This window comes from Leptonotus elevatus, chromosome 9 (assembly GCF_054856555.1).
Source record: "Leptonotus elevatus isolate MCC_2025b chromosome 9, RoL_Lele_1.0, whole genome shotgun sequence".
NCBI classification, from domain to species: Eukaryota; Metazoa; Chordata; class Actinopteri; order Syngnathiformes; family Syngnathidae; genus Leptonotus; species Leptonotus elevatus.
The window spans coordinates 8,406,639-8,430,923 of record NC_141247.1 but is presented as its reverse complement, the minus strand read 5'-3'; the positions used below and the strand labels follow the sequence as shown (position 1 = coordinate 8,430,923).

Genomic DNA, 24,285 nt, shown 5'->3' with positions numbered 1-24,285 from the left:
TCATTGTTCAATTGTGGTTCACCAAGGTACACTACATAACACAGCAAAGCTTTTGTGTCTGTGCTATTGTGTTTCAGCATGTTTTACCTGATGAGGATTGCAGATATGATATATACCAAAAAAAAAAAACAGTTGCAATATATGTATACCTTTAAACTGCTGCTTCATCAACGAAGGTTACCATTGTGTAAAGAGTTAGCTCATATTGATTTATCAAATTGGTGGCCAGGCTACAGGTCAGGGTACGTTCATGAAGATAACCACAGGGGAAAGGAAAACGTATTTCAATCGGCTAAAGTCACCGTTTTAGGGCAATACATTACAGTCACTTGCAGGATAATGTTATAATATCAAGGCAAAAAAAAAGTACAAAAGAAAAAAGAAAAAGAAGAAGACATTTCAAGCTTATTTTTCTATTTAATTATTGCGCTGCGCACAATTAGGTAAGATGTCATCAGAATCCGCCCAAATGCGACTGAAAGATATGCAAATAGTGATATTCATCATTAAATATTACGAGTTTGAGTCATTTTCCTTGCAACGCCGGCTCACACTTTCCACTTTGCTACGCTGCAAAATCGCCAATTCGACAGTAAAAGCTTCCATTGCACTCGGGAAAAAAAACCATTCAACTTACAGGAGTTGCAGTAAAAAATCGAAGTGAACATCATATTCCTCTTTCCACATCGTTTCAGATCAGGGAAATGACTGGTCAAAGGCGCGATGTCCGACCGACACATCATCCGGCGGCTCTCACTCCAATCTGCATGGGTCCGTTTGGTTATTTCATTGCAGCCAAGTCCGAATGTTAGTGCAGTCGAGCGGAAGTCCGCTCTCATATAAGTACAGCCTACGAATGATACGTAGCTCTGTTATTCCGCCATACTGTCAACGGGCGGGGAATAAATGTGGATATTTTTTCCCCCTAGAAGTTTCTTGGCTGTCTGTAAACTCCGCTGGAGAGGATGTGGGGGCGGAGCAGAGCACTTGGGAGACTTTTCCTGATGCAAGGTCTGATGATCCTTGAGGTTCTGTACAATATGGCTCCTGCTCAACTTCCGCACATCACTTCAGCACGTCCTAAATTGTTGTACTGTATTTTGCAATGTGCAATGTTATAAGAAGATAAATAAAAATTGGGGAAAAGTGGAGAAATGTGGTACTAGTACAGAGTAGCAGCAGTATCTATTTGAGTCGCTACAAGCAAATTCACCTAGCTTGTTTTTGGACCCAATTCCCACTCTTTGGAAACTCAATTGTTTGCTGTTTTTGTTCTTGTATTGCACTTTGATGCCATCCAAGGAGCTATGTTGAAGTTAGGGGAGGAGCTTCATTGACAGTAGACTGGCCATAGCCCAGAAATGGAACAATCCCCCATTAAGAAGCGGTCAGAAGCTCAACACAAATCGAGGAGCTACTGATTGTGTTTGGTGTCAAAAAAGTCACTCGCCACAATAATAATCACAAAGAGAAGCGTTGCAGCCGCAATGTAGTTATACAGTTAGCTACTTCCTTCAATTTCTTCTTCTACAACGATTCTTTCTTTTTCTTTGTATTTTCTAGCACTGTGACACCATGCTGCCTCCAAATTTCTCCAAATTGATTGCACTGAGGTTACAATACATATAAATTAAACATGGACATAGTAAAATGTTAATCAATTGATCATTATGATTTCTACATGTGTAACTGACTGTTGATTAAGCCAATCCGCCAGTTATTGATTTGGTGGTTATTTTATGCAGAATATATGAATATAACATTTGAAATGATTGGTCATTTTTCTATCATCAATGAAGGAAATGCAGTACATGCTCATCTCTAGCCTAAATATATACATGATGAAATGCCATTGTCAAACTACAGCAGCCACCAAACGCAGGAAAACATGCTGACACCGCATTGCATGCACCCCTTCCTCTTTCTGGTCAAGTGGAAAGAAGGAAAAAAGAAACAGATGATAGAAAAGCAGGTGGAAAGTCAGAAATATAAGAGCAGATAAGAATAGCGATGTTACAATGATGGACTGTTAAATGGTATTTAGGAGCAATCTGTTTCATGCCTTGCTGTAGTTTGCAGGTGAATACTGTTGGTCCAACACACCAACACTAGAAAAAAAAAAGGTCTTTGATCATTTTGCAAACAAAGTTCCACGACTCATGGATAACCTTTGCCATTTGCTCAAGCCTTTCACAAACAGCGATTGCAGGACAGATGTCATCTTCTCATGGCAGCTAACACAGAGGATGACTTAGCGGATTGCTAATGTAGGCGCCCACTGGAAAGGCTCCATTAGTCAAAGCACTCACTCTTTCCAGTGACTTTATTAGAAACGGCTTCAAACCAGGAAAAAGACACAGAGCATAATAAAAACATTATGACCCCAGTTTAATCCACATTTGAACATGTGAACAGGACATAACTGAAATACTTAATGAATATTGATCATGTAATGCAAATACAAGAAAATAATTATAACAAAGTTATATTTAAACTCGCTTAAGCCCTTCAATTTATTTTATTTTTTTATTGTTTTCAAACACTTAAAATAAACCAAGGTGTGATGCATAAATTTATAACCTGTGCGGTGCATGTACTGATGCTAGTCCCAGAATGCATTGCAATAGCTGCCCCTTCCTTATTTTCGGCAGTACAGTCACACATTAGCATTATCACGTTTCAATTTGAAATGGTAATGTTATGAACTTGTATGGATTTAAAGTGGTGCAGATTGAATGAGATTTCAAACTCATATTTTCATGTTTATTTGAAATTGCATCTATAAAAAACCTGCTAGTTCCAAGGTGTAGCACAAAAACGAACTAAATAACTACAACTAAAATTGAAAACAACTTTTTCGTTAATGAAATGAAAATGATTTTAGAAAAAAAAAAGAAAACTTAACTGAAACTACATCTTACGTTTTGAAAAAGCTAACTTAAATTTTAGCGAAAATGTTTTCATCTCTGTTTTCAGCTTTGTCAATTAATATCATACCTGAGCTTTCGGAGCTCATTTTAAGTGTATTTATTGTAATCCGTATAGAAGAAGGAAGGTCAAACAGTCATTTGAGAATTATAGCTTACTTTACTTTATTAGTACACATTACTTAGTGACCTTTTTTAATCTTGTATTCAACCGAAAGTCCATATAATAATAATAATTAAAAAAAAAAACTGAAACTAATGCTAAAACTAAGGGGAAAAAAACAATACAAGTGTGGATTTTTTAAATAAAAATGAAGAAAGTTTCTCTAAAATCGAATTAAAACTAAATGAAGTCACAAAAACACAAGTCAAAACAAATAAAAACTAAATGATATAGACAACCAATCACACTTTTGATTCACACGGTCATTGAATGGGATCTACCCTATGACTAAACTTCCTTGCTGGCCATGAATTTTGTCTGAATTTAACACCGAATGCTAAAAGCAGGCACAAATCTCTTGTAAATGTTGACTCATTAGAAGTCAGACACAAAGAGAGAAGCATGTGTGGAAGATGTGCAACTCATGCAAACCTGTTATTGTTACAGTGAGACTTCACGATGTGTGTGAAACGCACAGACTGCAGCTATAAATAGACACGAATAAATCTGTCAGTGCTAAGATGATTCAGCGACTGTGTGTGTGAGCCTGTGGGGAGGATGCAGCAGAATTTGTATGTATTACTGCTTGTGTGTGAGTGCCGAGCTATTCCTGTCAGTGTACGCGTGTATGCGTGTGTGTGTATCTATATCATTAACAGAGAGCCAGGAGGGGATAATCTGCAGGATGGTTTTGCCACGCTATAGAATCACATTAAAGGTTTGAATCTAGTAGTGTCATCCGTTAATATGCATATGTGAAGGTATTTATAACAGCACAAGGAGAGATATGAGGTCATATATTTGTCTCCACTATTTACAATTTTATTTGCACATGCACTAGCATACGTGCCTTTAATGCACACAGGGCTCTTCACATGACGGCATCCGTGTAAGAGATTAGTTCTCCAGGCTCTCTGATATGGGAATCAAATGCTCTTGTCTTTTTTTTTTCTGCTGTGCATGGGCTTAGATCTGGTAGGCCTGAACGCAAACGGGAGGGGGAGGAACACACTCGCAGCATGTTTCCAGCACAGACACACTGTGAAAGGCGTGCTTGCATGCAAATGTGCAGCCACAGATGCTGTACACATGTAGATGAGTAAACCGCACATCGACAGGTTCATATTAGCTGTCTGTGTGAAGGATTTCTCAGCGTGGTGTAATCGGATTGATGAAATAGTAAACCTGAGCTACTCAGTAGTTTACTAGATCAACCTTGAAATGTACCCTTCACTTTGTATTTCCATGTGCCGAAAAGCTCACGACAAAACATCTGCAATGCTCGCAAGGGTTTTATATATGCCCAGGGGGGCTGTTGTCTACTTTACTGCATGAGGCCTGGTTAGAACAATGAAAGGCAAGAAAGCATCAACGATGCTTGCCAGTGTTTGTTCACAAAAAATCCTACTGTTTTGCCAAATTTTATACATTGTACTGTGCTGACCTGCAATGAAAATGTGTGCTCATGTTAGGAAGTCTTTTATGAATAGACATATTACATGTTTGCACCAATTAAGCCAGTAAACCACTCGCATAAAATACTGGAAGACTTACTGCATACCTTAAAATTAAAATTAAAATTAAAATTAAAATTAAAATTAAAATTAAAATTAAAATTAAAATTAAAATTAAAATTAAAATTAAAATTAAAATATATATTTTTATTATTATTGATAATTGAGACAACAGTGCCAACAGTTTGAGTAAACTGTTCTATAGATGGACTTTGCCTCAATAAAGACTACTTATCTTGGTGACCCTGGGTGGTTGCCAGACTATCCAATAGGGAGGATGAGGCCGGAACAGAAGAGGACAAAAAGAAGTTACATTGCAAGGAAAATATTTGCTTTTCCTCACATCTGCTTTGCAGATGCTGTGAGTCACAAAAAAAGAGGGACGCCAACATTTTCCTTAGGGTCTTAAATTCCACAAAAGAAGAGTGGCTTCAAGAATATCTCTAAGGTTATAATTGTTCTGCACAAATAATAGAAGATTCTACTGACTCGCACTATAATAGTTGGCCCAGATAAATCCCTCTTTGATAGCCCCAAACGTTTGTTGCATAGCCATCAGTGACTGGTTGATTACGAAATAGACACCATCTTTAAAACTACCCCACCAGATGTATCCACTCTAGATTTAATTGGTCAAATGTGTGGCAAGGCAGCTAGCACAGAGGGGCAATAATCTCTCATACACACACATGCACGCACACGTAGAGCCTGCTGGGTAGAGGAAAGCTGAAGACGATGATGTCATTGCATAAACAATAGCTCTTTCAGCTTGGCACTGCTGGCCAGGAAGCAAGCCTTTGCCTAAAGCACAACATCTGTAGATGGGGGGGATTGGACCCGCATCATCTTATCAAAGCTTACTGAGCTGTGGAAGCACCAGCAGAGTCTGGAAAACAAATCCCAGCAGTTAGCAGGGGAGATCATGTCAGAGGTCTGTGCATCTATTTGGCATTCCAGTCAATCTGTAACTGTAGAAACGCTAGTGGGGGCAGTGTGGGGGACGAATGTGTGCGGGCAAAACAAACAGCCGTGCTAGTACCATAGTTCAGGTTACAACATGGCTCTCGTCATATGGTTCCTGTTAGCAGAGCCCCCTTCAGTAGTACTCATCTGTGTTCTTCAGACACGGTTAGTACTTTTAAGGTCATTAAAGTGAGTGAGTGATACCCACTGGTTCTTGGGCCTTTGCATTAGATGGCGAAAAAAAAATGGTTACATCCATTGAATCACAACAGTCCCCTCCAAAAGTATTGGTATGGCGAGGTCAATTATTTTGTTTTTGTTGTATACTTAAGATATTTTGGGTTTCAGATCAAAAGATGAGCATGAGACAAAAGTTTAGAATTCCAACTTTTATTTCATTGTAAAAAAACAACAACTCAGGACCCCTTGTTTGAACCCACCCACTTTTCAAGTGAACAAAAGTATTGGGACATTATATTAACATGAATAACATTTAATATTTGGTGGCTAACCCTTACTTGCGATAACTGAATCAAGCCTTCGACCCATTTGACTTCACAAGACATGTTGCATTTGTCAAATGAAATGCTTTTCCATTCAGTTCTTTTTTCTTCAGGGGGTTTCTTCATTCAGTCTCCAATTCAGGAGGTAAAACACATGCTCTATTGAGTTAAGGTCCAGTTATTGACTTGGCCAGATAAAGGCAACAACAAAAACAAATGAATTGACCTTGCTGTTCCAGTACTTTTGGAGGTGACTGTATTTGCCAGTCTGTACTAGAGTCTAAAGCAGGGGTGTCAAACTCATATTAGCTAAGGGGCCACGTGGAGGAAAATATATTACCAAGTGGGCTGGATTGGTAAAATCATTGTATATAATAAAAAAAAATGGCATCAATTATTTGCAGATTTTCGCTATTTGCGGGCCAGCCCTAAATTGCGTGGCGCAACTGTAAATATATTGTTCCAAAAAATAACAGGAATGCAAATGAAACACGGTAACACTTTGCCCATATGAGTTCCGGTGTTGTATCTACCTATTTTGCATATACAGTACCTGTATATTGTTCACAGAATTGTGTTGTGTGGTGCCATTAATGAAGTTATGTTTAGATTGAATGTATCTCTTATTCAGCACAATTGTGTTTGATTTATGCTGGTCTATGTATTTTTATTTTTTTATTAACTTTAATTGCATGTAAAATGACAGCATCCATAGCAATTCTGTGTACAAGTTGAATTGCTCATGTGAGGATTCCTTGTGAAATTATGAATTTATATGCTTTGATTGTGACCGGCTGATTAATTGGTAGGACATTACTCTTTATTTATTTTTTTTACTTTACAAAAACATCTTGCGGGCCGAATTAAATCCCTTTGCGGGCCTGATCCGGCCCGTGGGCCATATGTTTGACACCCTTGGTCTAAAGCATTAAAAACACATCAGACTTAAATTTGATTTTGCACTTTTCCCCATTGTGGGACTAATAAACGTTATATAATCTACAAAGTAAAATCTATTCTAGCAATGGTTATGATGGAAGAAGCAATTTTGTTATTGTGTTTTTCTGTTACTACAAAACTGTGTTCAAGAGACATATTAAGAATCTGGAACTGAATATGATCAAGCAGTTCTCAATCGATTGTGCGCACTGGTCTCCCACCGATTTGTTCAGATTTGGGAGAAGAAGAAAAAACAGGAAATAATGAAAATCCAGGTCCGAACACATGCCATCATAACACCAAAATTATTTACTAAATGACACAGGTAAAAAACAAACAAACCAAAAAATCTGTAAGTCAACACTGTTAATATTCAGAGTTTAAATGGTATGACTACGTGGCAATTTACTTAAGATGTGCCATTATATTTTATGAGGAATGGCTTAATAAATGTTCAAAGAATTAAATAAAAAAAGTCAGATGATGATATTTTTGTCAACTGACAATCCATCCATTTTCTGAACCACTTATACCTCACAAGAGTTGTGAGGGTGCTGGAGCCTATCCCAGTACAGTACAACTGGTTGCCAGCCAATCGCAGGGCAACTGACTATTTAAAGATTTATTAATTGTCAACACAGCTTGTCGTTGGTATACTGTACTTTGTATGATTTATTTTATTTTATTTTTAAAACCATTAATTGTCAGAAATAATTATGATCCGGCTGTTGGTGTATGAAGAAGGCGTTTCATTTTCTTTCTAAGCATGGAAACACATGACACCATTATTTGGTGAGGTGACCTCAGATCAAAGCATAACAAACAACCACTTGGAGTCTCTTGGTAGAAGGCAGAGAAAAATAATAAATTAAGGCGGTCAGCTGTAAATAGAAGTAAGAATCATCTGTAAAATCCTCATCCAGGCTTGTTGGAGCCTATCCCTCCCTACACCCTGAATTGGTCACCAGCCAATCGCATGCAGTCTAATTTGTATTTAATTAATTTCAGATTTTTGTAGCGTTAACTCTAACCTAGTCCCAACTTTAGCAAGTGAGGAAGGGTGATTCCACCAGTATACCGGAAACTATGTTTTTTTTTTTTTGGTGGAATATTCCTGTTTGCGTCGTTGTCTCCTCTGTAAAGTAAGTGTACTGTACTGAAGTTTTGGCTAACTTTGCTTCTACGTTTACTGTAAATTGGAGTAACAAGAAATTACAGACACCCGTTCCTCAAGCTGCCTTACCACACTGCCTCCCATGCAGCCTCACGCCACCTGCTGGTTCAGTCAAGGTCATAGAATGTAAACGTCAGGATCTCTATGAAGATTCTAACATGTTTTAGTAACTGGTGAAATCTGCCAGCAAATCTGTATTTTAGTTTTCTGTAAAAATATAATGTTGTTGTTGTTTTGTTTTTCAAAATGGAGAAAGAAATCTGGAAACTATAACAGCACACTTATCTGCTCTTATTAATATCACTAGTACTTTTGATACATACATTTTACAACAATGACAAATAATTTTAAAGAAAGATCTTTATATCCCAATGTAGAGTCTCTTATTTAGCAACATTAGAGAGACTGATTAAAAAAATAATAAGAAGAAGAACATATGTATCAGTGTCATCTCATTAAATATCATGTCTCATTAGAAATGGCTTGCAAGACAATTCTACCTATAACGGTAAACACATTTTCTTACCTGACAGAGTTGTGCATGGCTCCACGTGTCTCCATGGCTTCCTGGGCATCCGCATGGTATCCATTGGGGATGGCCCAGCGTCCAGGCTGACTTAGAACAAACTCTGACCTGCTTCCTGGTATGGTGGTCCTCAGTGGGCTTCCTTCTATTCCTGCCACAGCCCCAGCTCCACCCCCAGTACCATCCCCATCCCTGGGTCCATCGGTCGGGGCATCTGGTCCAGCCTCAGCCCCTTCCTGCTCTTGAACAGTTGCCAGCTCCAGCTCAAGAGGCTCGGGGCCTTGTAAGAAAGCCCTCTGTTGGATGAGCGGTGTCAGCGGCGCTTCAAAGCTGACGCAGCTGTCAGTCTCGTCGGTGAGCGACAGCACGTCCAGAGAGTCCAAACTGCTGTAACAGGTCCCGCCTCTCAGCAAGGCAGACTCCACGATGCGCTCAAACGTGGAGCTGAAGCCGTCTCTGCTGTCCACCTGAGCTTTTTGTCTCTCTTCTTCTAACCCCGTCTCCTGTTCGTCCTCTTCTTTTTCTTGCACCTGCTCAACAATCTGCTCAAATGCTGAGCTGAAACTGTCCTGGTTTCTTTTCCCACCTCCTTCTTTTGGCACATCTTCCTCCTCCTCCTCCACTTCTGTGTCAGCCTGCTCCACAGTGGATTCAAAGTCAGAGCTAAAAGTGTCTAAATGTATATGAGGCCCGCCCTCGTATCCTTCATAGTCCCCGTCGCCACCTTCGTCCTCATCTTGATTCCCGTTTATCCCATTTGTTAATCTGCATCAAAATGAAGAAGAGAAAAACATATTTTGCATGTGATTGCATCATCAGGCAGATTAGATCATTCCATGCCGTGCTGGGGTCTATTTCACAAAGCAGGTTTAGCGAGAACCCTGGTTCAAGAAACCCTGAAATGTGGCAAACTCTGTGTCTTCCGTTTCAGAAAGGGAGGTAACTGAAACAAGAGGAAAAGAGGTAACTGTAGCCTGTTTCATAAAAAGAGGTCATTAAAGCTCTTGGTCATTTACCGTAGTAACAGTGTCCATGAACCTAACCTGGTCGGTAGCAGGTTTTTCACAATGAACCTCAAAATTTTCCCTGTCCCCGCCTCCTTTCAGCCACACACGACATTTCATTTCCTCATTCATTCAGTCCACTGCGGCGACTTTTTGCATAAATATGCCTATAGTCTATAGCTTAAAGTCCACTTTTGTCACAAACATAGCATGTCCTTTTGACAATGACCCAATTGATGAAGGTGCCGCAAAATTGAGCAGGGAATTAAATATTTGTCGCGAGCTTGTTATCAGACTGCGTATAGAATATGCTGGCATTTTTGGACAGTTATCTTTTTGAACGGTACCGTTTCACATCACAGTCAATCATCTACATACGCAACTTACATTTGCAACATTACCAGCCGTACGTTGTCATGCGCTCACCTCACAGCATATACGTGTTGTGCTCTATTTTTTTCTTATAACCGTTTGAATAATGTTTTCATATTTCATCTTAAGTCAAGTGCACTTTTCTCCCGCAGGATAGCACTTAAATGAAATGAATTAATGAGCTTCCATTAATCAGGTTTCCCCTGTAATATGTTTGTGATTGCAAACGACTACATTTAAATTTACGCATCGACCCGAGCAGCAACGTTCTCCCACGCCGCTTCCCCCGCTGCGGTGTTGTGTTGCACTTTTTTTCTAAAGACATGTTCAAATTCGCCATATGATCGCAATAAGATTTTCAGTTGAGAGGGGTAAAAAAACAAAAACTCGACGAATCTGGGCTCTATTGATGTGGTCTTTTTAGTGTAGTGCTAACTCCAGGTGAAACTACTCTGCGTTGATAAAACGACCTCAAATCAGCTGTCCTGGAACCGAAAACGCAGAGTTTCCTTTCTCAGTGTATGTTAACTCGCTGTTCAGGGTTAGTCTCAGTGTTTGTTGAACATGCTTTGTGAAATGGACCCCTGGAATTATTTTGTAGTCAAACATACACATATGGCTACAATGAAAACTGAAGAAACCATTTTATGAATAGCTGAAAGCACATTCCTACTTCCATGTTACTAATATTTTGATTTATTTTTAGCCTTTTATTTTATTTTATTTTTTTAAAGGATTTCAAAATATTACATTTTACCATTAAAAATGTTCAGCATATATTTGTCTCCAGATGCAAAACTAAGTATGCCAGTATAGTTTTACAAGATCCAAAACAATACTTGGAGGGAGTGGAGGGAAGTCTAATAACAATTTAATTATATTTCAACAATTACTGAAGTACTTTGCAGATGTGTAGAAATGCACTGTGGCCGTTCTAATTTACACAAGGGAAAAATCTGTTTCAAACCACAATAAAACTTAACCACAACAATGCTGTGAATTAATATCTTTATAACAGAGCAATTTATCTGTACAGTCAGAACTTTCATACAACACTTAGATCTCATTATACACCGACAACAGAAATTAGCAATTGGCAGCCCGCGGATTGCAGGGTTGCATGCGATCCCGGACCAGACTCTGACCCAACCCCCACCACCCAAAAATATATATACTGTATATATATATATATATATATATATATATATTAAAAGATAATTTTTTTTATATTTTTTAACAAACAAACATAATTCTTCAGAAAATGCTGATACACATTCAATATACATTTCTCATGGAAAACATGGGCTTAGTGTGGGAAAAGAACGTCTAAAAAATGAAAAAATATATATATATTTATATATATATCAAAAGATATTTAGAAAATGGAAAACAAATCTGTGAATATGCCAATTTGTGGCTACCTAACGAATATACATCTACGGTAGTTTTAAGTTGTAATTTCACCATTCAACACTAGATGGCAGACATATAGTTGCACTTAGACCGGGTCTACTGCCCTATACAACATGTGGCGGCCTAATATATATATATATATATATATATATATATATATATATATATATATATATATATATATATATATATATAATTATTATTATTATTATTTTAATTTTAATTTTTGTGGATTTACAATGATATGCATGACAAACATAGTACATCAATAATCTAAAATTTTTGTGAGTTGACTTTTGTGAGAAAATGCACAAAATAAATTCTTGCACTTTATGTTGGGTTGCTATTTAGCCATCCTTGAATGGTTCTTTTTATGCAAGAGAGGCTTTAGCACTGGGAAATACAAAAATCGCATTACATATGTGGATATAACTTATTTTGATGTTTGCTTGGGTTAGGATAGTGGATCGTTTATACGTGCATTGAGAAATGTATCATGAAATTTGAAATATATTAAGAGCATGTATTTTGCACATATGCATATATTTTGTCCATATCTAAAATAGTATTTTTGTCATACATTTGATCATCTAACCCTGCCCATCCCTGACCGACAGTATATGGCTGCAGGTTACGGCATATTTCAACCGTAAATATTGTTTCTCCCACTCATAGAAATGATACTATGCAGTGTGTATGAGATTGTTGTGCTGTTTAAGGATATTAAAGCTGATACAAAAAGGTTGATAAACAGCTTATGTGATGCTCTGTGCAAGTGGATGCTCTGCCAAAAACAGATTCAGTTATGGTGATTTGAGTGCACTAAGCCTCATCTGACCCAAGCAGTAGAAGTTGAAGGAACTGTGAGTCATATTTTTATCCTATATCGTCCATCTTAAACTTCTTGCGTGAGCATCTTAACATTGAAATAGCGATGGTGTAATTGTCAGGACAAGGTGAAGAGTTGTGGAACTAACCGTCCTGCTTGCTGGGGCTGAGTTTCTTGGTCCTCTGTGCGTGGTCGCATCTCTTCATCCTTTCCCCCCACCTTGTCTTCTTTCATCTCATCTGCAGCATGTGTTCCCTCCTCCCTGGTTGAGCTCACCTCATCATTTCTGCATTCCTCCCCGTTTGCCGCATCCCTCTCTTCCTCCTCCCCTCCTTCTGTCGGTTGATCATGGATCTCAGCACTCTCTTTCAAATCATCCTCTCCTCCCTCTGTCCTTATTTCTGCCCTCCCGTCAGCATGACAGTGTGCCTCCCCTCCTTCACCGATCTCCTCTTCCTTTCTCTGCTCGATGTCTTCCTTCACCTCTGCACCAGCCTTGTCTTGCCCTGTGTGGTTCAGAGCCTCCGTAGGCAGATTGTCGGTACTTGAGAAGGGCTCAGCTGGGTTCTCTGATGGGGTGGGCGACGGCAAAGCCTGCCCCTCCTGGGTCATGTTGCTCTTCACGTCAGGGTGCAGTTGTCCACTCTGGTCGGGGAGGACGACCAGAGGTTCAGATTGGCAACTGGGCAGGATGTTCTGAAAGGAGAGTGGGAAAAGTCAATTAAAAAGGCAGAAAGTGCACCTGAGAGAATGTTAGTGTAAAGCGCTCGTAGTAGACAGTTATTGAGTTATTTTCACTATCAGTTAAAAGCCACACAGGGTGCATATGTTTTACTGTCTTTAATAGGAGGCGCTGCACTTGTCTGAAGCACTTTGCCCGCTTGCACATGGTCCCAAACTAGCAATGAAAAGAGGGTGTGAAACACATGCAAGCAGACAGAGATTTAATAAAGCCTGACTGAATCCTGTCAAAATGATCCAGTAAGGTCCTGCACTGCACTCTTTGTCTATTTTTTTGTGAAAATTGCATAATGTTGATTTGAATGTGGTTTTTCTTTCACATTAGTGCAATGTTGTGCCCACTTGGCAGCCAAGACCTCTGGAGATCGTCTTCCATCATTAACTAAGAGCAATTTTAATAAGACCAGTCTAATTACAGATAGATTTGTGTTAATTAGAAATGCCTTCTGCTTTCTTTTTGACTGAACAACAATTACAAGATACAATAGATATGGTGATGGATTTGGTAAATCATAATTGAAGTCAATTAATAATGTCAAAATATTAATTCTCATCATATTCAGTGATCAATTACCTATGAAATAATATGGAAGACAATGAATGAACATCGACTTATTTACTGTTTGTTCGACTTAATTCTGATGGTTGCCAAATGTGAAATCAAATCCAGACGAAACTTGGCTTGTGATTTCAGATTCTGATTCTGCATGTATTGCACAAAATATGTTTTGCTCAAACTTGGTATAATTTGATGGATATATTATTTTTAGAATTTCTCACATCAGAACGTGTTTTTGAAAAACTAATGGACTGCTTTTATGGCTTTCTAAAATTATTATTTTTTAAACCTATGGAGATGTAAATATAGGGGTCGAAACAAGGTAATGATGTTAAGGTCCTCCATTTCATGATTGGAAGTGATATGGCTGAAACACAATCCCAAGTTATGCTCACAAAGAGTAAATTAATTGTACTGATGCATAGCATAATATTTTGTGTTACATAATTACATTCAGCAATTATTATTTTTATATTCTCAGCAGGCTTGTTTTGTTATTGTTCCGAAACAAAATGTTCCTATTTAGCCGTCAAATTCGAATAAAAAAACAAACAGCTTGTTTATTTTGTATATCTTTTCGTTGTGTGGTTTGAGTAAGTGCTCACTCCAGTGTAAGCTAAATATGCATTATTATAAATAATATCATTATGACACTGATTTTACCCAGGATGCAGGACAAGAACAGATTGTGGGTTTTAGTGTTAATTTTTGGTTTTCCAGTTCTCCTATGCAAAGAAGAATTGATGGGCAAATTATAGAGAAAGAAAAACAACATTTTTATTTAAAGCATATTATGTATCAAACATGGCTTGTATGCATGCATGCTCACAGAATGGGCTCGGTGATGTTTATTGATGATGTGACTGCTGACAGAAATAGAAAGTTAAATTGTGAGGTACACTTTCTATTCACATACAGCCAAATGCCAAAAAAAAGTATTAAATTTTTATTCAGAAGGCAAAGAAGTGGAATATTCTTCAACTGCCAAGTCAGTCGACTGATCTCAGTGAAGTGAACCCAATAGAGCATGCTTTCCAACTACTGAAGAAACAAAAGAGAAGACAGCAAGACTCACATCTATAATAGCAAGAGAAAGTGGCTGCAGTGAAGGGCTGGTAAAACATCAGTTTGCTATCTAAATAATATAATTGGGAAGTTATGACCTATCAACTCATTGGCTGTGAGACAAAATAAATTACTTTTTCCCCAAATCATGTACTTCATGTTGGGAAGTATGCCTTCTTTCATTATTGTGTCATTTTAAATCCCCATCGCATAATATCGTCAGCCCAGTTCAGCATGAAAGACAAATACCATTTCAGGTAAGAACTTTAGCATGACCTAATAAATATTCAGTGACAAGAGAGAACGCAGCACAAAGACAGCAGATTGGCGCAGCAGCAGCAGCTAAACCACCCTCTGCTACTCTCATTAGATGTTCCACCTCTAATCTGAGCAGGTTTCATTGGTTCATTATGTAGTACAGCATTAGTCAGTGATGTTACTCGGAAACCCAACTATTTGTCCTCCAAGTTAGAAAATATGTTCAAATCTCTGGAAGAATGGCCGTTCAACTTCTGACAGATTTGTCAGGAAACGCCCTCATTTCAAGGACGCTCCACCCAGAGTGCTGAGTTGATGGGAGAATGAGCACAGAAAAAAAAAGTGCACAGCAGGGTACCTTTTCTGAGGGGGGAATATGCCCCTAGTCCACTTCAACGTAAAGAACCCGACTCAACACTTGCTCAGGGCAAAATAACACAGTACCAACTGGAAAAGAGCTAGCTGAGTGGTGCAGCAGAAGCATGCTGGGCCAGTGAGCATTTTCTACTCTTTGACCTAGAACTTGCTCAATCGCTTCTCAAGAAAAAACAGTATGTCTCCATGGAAAGTGGCGGCTGAGTCGCCTAGAGGGCGCACGCTGGGCCCATAATCCAAAGGTAGATGGATTGAAACCATCCTCTGCTATCTAGAGTTTGTGCTTGCGGCACAGAAAATCACTCTTTCACTCAATTCTCGAACATGTTGGAAAAGTGTTCTCAAGAAAGCCACAGTAAAGCCCTGTATCCACCAGTGGTATTTACTCTACTTGACAAAAGCCCCATTTGCACCGACAAATCTACTGCCTTTTTAGGTACCTACTCCTTTTTGGTTCTAAAAAAAGAAAAACAGGAGCCCGTGACATAAATATTTTGGAGGCCAATGATTGGTCCGAGCTTGCTGGGCCCATAACCCAGAGGTCGATGGATCGAAACCATCCTCTGCTATGTGAAGCCTTCTTTTGAAATGCTGTTCAAAATCTTTGCGTTTAGATGTTACTCTTGAAAAGAAAGACTGTGAAGTTACTTGTTAAGTTTCTGCGCCACGTTGGATGTAATCTCAAGTAAGCACAGTGAGAACACATTATACCGAGCAGCAGAGTGGCGCAGCGGAAGCGTGCTGGGCCCATAACCCAGAGGTCGATGGGTTGAAACCATTCTCTGCTATGTAGAGTCTTCTTTTGAAATGCTGTCCAAATTCTTTGCGTTTAAATGTTACTCTTGAAAAGAAACACCGTGAAGTTACAACTTGGCAAGTTCTTTTCAGTGGCATTTTGCTTCACGTTTGATGTGTTCTCAAATAAGCACAGTAAGGATGCCTTGCACCAAACAGCAGAGTGGCCCATAACCCAGAGTTCGATGGATCGAAACCATCCTCTGCTAATTAGAGCCTTCTTTTAAAATGTTGTCCAAATTCTGTCTGTTTAAATGTTACTCTTGAAAAGAAAGACCGTGAAGTTACAACTTGGCAAGTTTTCTCAGTGGCATTTTGCTTCATGTTCGATGTGTTCTCAGGAAGTACAGTAAGAATACATTACATTAAGCAGCAGAGTGGCGCAGAGATAACTCAGAGATCGATGGATCGAAACCATTCACTGCTATGTAAAGCCTTCTTTTGAAATGCTGTCCAAATTCTTTGTGTTTTAATGTTGCTCTTGAAAAGAAAGACTGTGAAGTTAAAGTTTCTGCTTCATGTTGGATGTAATCTCAAGTAAGCACAGTAAGAACACATTATACAAAGCAGCAGAGTGGGGCAGCGGAAGCGTGCTGGGCCCATAACCCAGAGGTCGATGGATCGAAACCATCCTCTGCTATGTAGATCCTTCCTTTGAAATGCTGTTTAAATGTTTCTCTTGAAAAGAAAGACCGTGAAGTTACAACTTGGCAAGTTATTTTCAGTGGCATTTTGCTTCACGTTTGATGTGTTCTCAAATAAACACAGTAAGAATACATTACACCTAGCAGCAGAGTGGCGCAGCGGAAGCGTTCTGGGCCCATAACCCAGAGGTCGATGGATAGAAACCATCCTCTGCTATGTGAAGCCTTCTTTTGAAATAATGTCCAAATTATTGGCGTTTAAATGTTACTCTTGAAAAGAAAGACCGTGAAGTTACAACTTGGCAAGTTCTTTTCAGAGGCATTTTGTTTCACGTTCGATGTGTTCTCAAGAAGTACAGTAAGAATACATTACATTAAGCAGCAGAGTGGCGCAGCGAAAGCGTGTGGGGCCCATAACTCAGAGGTAGATGGATTGAAACCATCCTCTTCTATGTAGAGCCTTCCTTTGAAATGATGTCTAAATTCTTTATGTTTAAATGTTACTCTTGAAAAGAAAGACCGTGAAGTTACAACTTGGCAAGTTCTTCTAAGTGGCATTTTGCTTCACGTTGGATGTGTTCTCAAATAAGCACAGTAAAGATACCTTGTACCAAACAGCAGAGTGGTGCAGAGATCACTCAGAGATCGATGGATCAAAACCATCCACTGCTATGTAGAGCCTTCTTTTGAAATGCTGTCCAAATTCTTTGTGTTTTAATGTTGCTCTTGAAAAGAAAGACTGTGAATTTAAAGTTTCTGCTTCACGTTGGATGTAATCTCAAGTAAGCACAGTAAGAACACATTACACCAAGCAGCAGAGTGGCGCAGCGGAAATGTCCTGGGCCCATAACCCAGAGGTCTATGGATCTAAACCATCCTCTGCTAGGTAGAGCCTTCTTTTGAAATGTTGTCCAAATTATTTCTGTTTAAATGTTACTCTTGAAAAGAAAGACTGTGAAGTTACTTAAGTTTCTGCGCCACGTTGGATGTAATCTCAAGTAAGCACAGTGAGAACACATTATACCAGGCAGCAGAGTGGCGCAGCGGAAGCGTGCTGGGCCCATAACCCAGAGGTCGATGGATCGAAACCATCCTCTGCTATGTAGATCCTTCCTTTGAAATGCTGTCTAAATTCTTTATGTTTAAATGTTACTCTTGAAAAGAAAGACTGTGAAGTTACAACTTGGCAAGTTCTTTCCAGTGGCATTTTGCTTCACGTTTGATGTGTTCTCAAATAAGCACAGTAAGGATGCCTTGCACCAAACAGCAGAGTGGCCCATAACCCAGAGTTCGATGGATCGAAACCATCCTCTGCTATGTAGAGTCTTCTTTTGAAATGCTGTCCAAATTCTTTGCGTTTAAATGTTACTCTTGAAAAGAAAGACTGTGAAGTTACTTAAGTCTCTGCTTCACGTTGGATGTGTTCTCAAGTAGGCACAGTAAGAATACATCACACCAAGCAGCAGAGTGACGCAGCGGAAGCGTGCTGGGCCCGTAACCCAGAGGTCGATGGATCGAAACCATCCTCTGCTAAGTAGAGCCTTCTTTTGAAATGTTGTCCAAATTCTGTCTGTTTAAATGTTACTCTTGAAAAGAAAGACCGTGAAGTTACAACTTGACAAGTTTTCTCAGTGGCATTTTGCTTCACATTCGATGTGTTCTCAGGAAGTACAGTAAGAATACATTACATTAAGCAGCAGAGTGGCGCAGAGATCACTCAGAGATCGATGGATCGAAACCATTCACTGCTATGTAGAGCCTTCTTTTGAAATGATGTCTAAATTCTTTATGTTTAAATGTTACTCTTGAAAAGAAAGACCGTGAAGTTACAACTTGGCAAGTTCTTCGAAGTGGCATTTTGCTTCACGTTGGATGTGTTCTCAAATAAGCACAGTAAAGATACCTTGTACCAAAAAGCAGAGTGGTGCAGAGATCACTCAGAGATCGATGGATCAAAACCATCCACTGCTATGTAGAGCCTTCTTTTGAAATGCTGTCCAAATTCTTTGTGTTTTAATGTTGCTCTTCAAAAGAAAGACTGTGAAGTTAAAGTTTCTGCTTCACGTTGGATGTAATCTCAAGTAAGCACAGTAAGAACACATTACACCAAGCAGCAGAGTGGCGCAGCGGAAATGTCCTGGGCCCATAACCCAGAGGTCTATTGATCTAAACCATCCTCTGCTAGGTAGAGCCTTCTTTTGAAATGTTGTCCAAATTATTTCTGTTTAAATGTTACTCTTGAAAAGAAATACTGTGAAGTTACTTAAGTTTCTGCGCCACGTTGGATGTAATCTCAAGTAAGCACAGTGAGAACACATTATACCAGGCAGCAGAGTGGCGCAGCGGCAGCGTGCTGGGCCCATAACCCAGAGGTCGATGGATCGAAACCATCCTCTGCTATGTAGATCCTTCCTTTGAAATGCTGTCTAAATTCTTTATGTTTAAATGTTACTCTTGAAAAGAAAGACCGTGAAGTTACAACTTGGCAAGTTCTTTTCAGTGGCATTTTGCTTCACGTTGGATGTGTTCTCAAATAAGCACAGTAAAGATACCTTGTACCAAACAGCAGAGTGGTGCAGAGATCACTCAGAGATCGATGGATCTAAACCATTCACTGCTATGTAGAGCCTTCTTTTGAAATGCTGTCCAAATTATTTGCGTTTTAATGTTACTCTTGAAAAGAAAGACCGTGAAAATACAACTTGGCAAGTTTTTCTCAGTAGCATGTTGCCTCACGTTTGATGTGTTCTCAAATAAGCACAGTAAGGATGCCTTGCACCAAACAGCAGAGTGGGGCAGCGGAAGCGTGCTGGGCCATAACCCAGAGTTTGATGGGTTGAAACCATCCTCTGCTATGTAGAGTCTTCTTTTGAAATGCTGTCCAAATTCTTTGCGTTTAAATGTTACTCTTGAAAAGAAAGACTGTGAAGTTACTTAAGTCTCTGCTTCACGTTAGATGCGTTCTCAAGTAAGCACAGTAAGAATACAATAACCAAGCAGCAGAGTGATACAGCGGAAGCGTGCTGGGCCCATAACCCAGAGGTCGATGGATCTAATCCATCCTCTGCTAGGTAGAGCTTTCTTTTGAAATGTTGTCCAAATTCTTTCTGTTTAAATGTTACTCTTGAAAAGAAAGACTGTGAAGTTACTTGTTAAGTTTCTGCGCCACGTTGGATGTAATCTCAAGTAAGCACAGTGAGAACACATTATACCGAGCAGCAGAGTGGCGCAGCGGAAGCGTGCTGGGCCCATAACCCAGAGGTCGATGGGTTGAAACCATTCTCTGCTATGTAGAGTCTTCTTTTGAAATGCTGTCCAAATTCTTTGCGTTTAAATGTTACTCTTGAAAAGAAACACCGTGAAGTTACAACTTGGCAAGTTCTTTTCAGTGGCATTTTGCTTCACGTTTGATGTGTTCTCAAATAAGCACAGTAAGGATGCCTTGCACCAAACAGCAGAGTGGCCCATAACCCAGAGTTCGATGGATCGAAACCATCCTCTGCTAAGTAGAGCCTTCTTTTGAAATGTTGTCCAAATTCTGTCTGTTTAAATGTTACTCTTGAAAAGAAAGACCGTGAAGTTACAACTTGACAAGTTTTCTCAGTGGCATTTTGCTTCACATTCGATGTGTTCTCAGGAAGTACAGTAAGAATACATTACATTAAGCAGCAGAGTGGCGCAGAGATCACTCAGAGATCGATGGATCGAAACCATTCACTGCTATGTAGAGCCTTCTTTTGAAATGATGTCTAAATTCTTTATGTTTAAATGTTACTCTTGAAAAGAAAGACCGTGAAGTTACAACTTGGCAAGTTCTTCGAAGTGGCATTTTGCTTCACGTTGGATGTGTTCTCAAATAAGCACAGTAAAGATACCTTGTACCAAACAGCAGAGTGGTGCAGAGATCACTCAGAGATCGATGGATCAAAACCATCCACTGCTATGTAGAGCCTTCTTTTGAAATGCTGTCCAAATTATTTGCGTTTTAATGTTACTCTTGAAAAGAAAGACCGTGAAAATACAACTTGGCAAGTTTTTCTCAGTAGCATGTTGCCTCACGTTTGATGTGTTCTCAAATAAGCACAGTAAGGATGCCTTGCACCAAACAGCAGAGTGGGGCAGCGGAAGCGTGCTGGGCCATAACCCAGAGTTTGATGGGTTGAAACCATCCTCTGCTATGTAGAGTCTTCTTTTGAAATGCTGTCCAAATTCTTTGCGTTTAAATGTTACTCTTGAAAAGAAAGACTGTGAAGTTACTTAAGTCTCTGCTTCACGTTAGATGCGTTCTCAAGTAAGCACAGTAAGAATACAATAACCAAGCAGCAGAGTGATGCAGCGGAAGCGTGCTGGGCCCATAACCCAGAGGTCGATGGATCTAAACCATCCTCTGCTAGGTAGAGCTTTCTTTTGAAATGTTGTCCAAATTCTTTCTGTTTAAATGTTACTCTTGAAAAGAAAGACTGTGAAGTTACTTGTTAAGTTTCTGCGCCACGTTGGATGTAATCTCAAGTAAGCACAGTGAGAACACATTATACCAGGCAGCAGTGTGGCGCAGCGGAAGCGTGCTGGGCCCATAACCCAGAGGTCGATGGATCGAAACCATCCTCTGCTATGTAGATCCTTCCTTTGAAATGCTGTCTAAATTCTTTATGTTTAAATGTTACTCTTGAAAAGAAAGACTGTGAAGTTACAACTTGGCAAGTTCTTTCCAGTGGCATTTTGCTTCACGTTTGATGTGTTCTCAAATAAGCACAGTAAGGATGCCTTGCACCAAACAGCAGAGTGGCCCATAACCCAGAGTTCGATGGATCGAAACCATCCTCTGCTATGTAGAGTCTTCTTTTGAAATGCTGTCCAAATTCTTTGCGTTTAAATGTTACTCTTGAAAAGAAAGACTGTGAAGTTACTTAAGTCTCTGCTTCACGTTGGATGTGTTCTCAAGTAGGCACAGTAAGAATACATCACACCAAGCAGCAGAGTGACGCAGCGGAAGCGTGCTGGGCCCATAACCCAGAGGTCGATGGATCGAAACCATCCTCTGCTAAGTAGAGCCTTCTTTTGAAATGTTGTCCAAATTCTGTCTGTTTAAATGTTACTCTTGAAAAGAAAGACCGTGAAGTTACAACTTGACAAGTTTTCTCAGTGGCATTTTGCTTCACATTCGATGTGTTCTCAGGAAGTACAGTAAGAATACATTACATTAAGCAGCAGAGTGGCGCAGAGATCACTCAGAGATTGATGGATCGAAACCATTCACTGCTATGTAGAGCCTTCTTTTGAAATGCTGTCCAAATTCTTTCTGTTTAAATGTTGCTCTTGAAAAGAAAGACTGTGAACTTAAAGTTTCTGCTTCACGTTGGATGTAATGTCAAGTAAGCACAGTAAGAATACATTACACCAAGCAGCAGAGTGGCGCAGTGGAAGAGTTCTGAGCCCATAACCCAGAGTTTGATGTGTCAAAGCCTTCCTCTGCTATCCAGAGCTTGATAACAAGTAGTAATTCCCAATTTCTGAAAACATGTCCAAATGCTTTCTTTTCAAGTGTTACTCCGTACAAGAAAGTTTCTGAAGTTACAACTTGGCAAGTTTTTCTCAGTGGCATTTTGCTTCACGTTCGATGTGTTCTCAAGAAGGCACAGTAAGAAAACACTGGCAAAGGTAGCAGAGTGGCGCAGCAGAAGTGTGCTGGGCCTATAACCCAGAAGTCAATGGATCGAAACCATCCTTTGCTATTTAGTACTCACTTATAAAAGGTATCTCCATCCTTTTAATAAGTTGTCCAAGTACTTTCTGTTGAAGTGTTGCTCTAGACAAGGAAGATTATCCCAAAAAGCTTCCAAAAACACTGGTGAACATTCAGTATAAGTGTATTGTTGAGCGATACACGCGTACATTTGCAATTAGTTCTCAATGGTAGTCCTTGTTCCACATGTTAAGCATTCGCTCTTTGAAGCGTTGTGTACGGCTACTGGCCAGCAACAAAGACGCCTCACTTTGCCAAGGGCCACACCCGGACGATCAAGCTTTTAAGTTAATTTGTTAAAATGGATATTTACGCGTATGTTTCTAGAATTATTATTTACACGTTCATACATTTTGGTATTGTTTTTGTACAAGTATCTAAGTTGATGTGTCGAATCTGCTGCTCTCCGTCATTCACTAGAATTTACCTAAAGTATGCTAGCATCTGATTGGTTTGTGTTAGTTGCTCTAGCTGCGGTGAATGACGAGTAAACTTTCAATTTAAGAATAAATTGAAATTGAAAATGAGATGAAATTTGCGAATTTATAAAGTCACAAATTTGCGAGGTTTTTTTCTCTCTGAATATTGCCCCCGCCCTCTAAAAAATAGATATTTATACATGGCCCTAATACGCCGTCGTACTTCAAAAGGACCAATAAATACTCTATTTACAAATAATCTGAATTTTCTCTCATATATATTTACATTTATAGGGTTAAAAAAAATCCTTGCTGCTGCACGCAATGATGTGTACACACTTAGACTAAAAAGTGATATACTATACTATTGCTATTATTACACTATACTATATTATACTATATATTATGATTTATTATACTATAAACAACAATGTTGTTATAATGATGGTCATTTCTTTCCTTCAATGATGCATTTACAAAGGCTGATAAGCCAGCCAGTGACACTGCAGTCTAAAAGGAAGTCAGGCCTTAGCAGCAGGGAAGAACGCAATAAATATAACTGCAAATGCATTGTTGCAATGTATGTAATACAGCTGAGATTTCATTAGAAATAACGTATATCACTGTTACAACAAAAGGCAAACACTAATTGTAGACTGTTAAAATATGGCAATCAAAATAAAGATAAAATCATTTCTTACTGTTGATTTTTTTTTAAATGAGACTGCTTCTTCCAGCATAAACTACACATTTTTTAAATAAAAATTATGACTTCTTAGAGACAGGTTTTGGTTAAGCCCCTGAGCATGAGGACGCCACTAGTCCACTTAATGTTTCATCTGAGTAACGAAAGTCTGATGCAAATTATGCAGAAGCCAAAATGATGCAAATTCACTGCAGGCATGCGTACCATTTGAGATTTTCTCCTGTTGAAGTGAAATATAAATGAAAAGCTACAATCAAAATAAATCTTTGGTCTTGAAGAAGGCCTTGATAGGAAATGTGTTCAAATGGAGTAAAAACACAAGTCTTTTGTGCTTTGTGTTATTTCCGCAGGCGGGCACTGAGCGTCTCTGCTGCTGTCCTCTAATCCCTCTCACTGTCGTGTGACGATCTCAAAGGACATTTTGAATGATCCCTCAGCAGATTCTTTCTGAATATGTGAGCTGCAATTGGCTAACACATTTTCTTCACGGGGCCATAGTAATTGGAAGCATAATCTATTTACCAAATGCTGTCAATTTATTCCGACTGCAGACACCAATCCCTTGGTAACACAAAACAATCCCGCATTTTGTTTGATTAATTCAACACACTTACTAATTTACATTTAAAGACATATTTTGAATTTTATCAAAA

At 39.1% G+C, this 24,285-nt stretch overlaps 1 protein-coding gene and 1 non-coding gene across 2 annotated transcripts in view; one reads left to right on the top strand and one right to left on the bottom strand.

Moving 5' to 3' along the window:
* The window catches only part of psd2 (pleckstrin and Sec7 domain containing 2), a 43,229-nt gene that overhangs the window by 14,848 nt on the left and 4,096 nt on the right, over positions 1-24,285 (bottom strand). Inside the window, exons 2-3 of the mRNA XM_086084918.1 lie at positions 12,476-13,023; positions 8,710-9,474 (exon numbers count right to left, since the gene is read on the bottom strand). Of these exons, the coding sequence (XP_085941044.1) occupies positions 8,710-9,474; positions 12,476-12,939 (1,229 nt within the window). The 5' untranslated portion in view covers positions 12,940-13,023. The remainder of the gene's footprint in view (positions 1-8,709; positions 9,475-12,475; positions 13,024-24,285) is intronic.
* On the top strand, positions 18,226-18,297 carry trnat-cgu (transfer RNA threonine (anticodon CGU)). The gene has a single exon. It is a non-coding gene; the product is annotated as a tRNA-Thr (tRNA).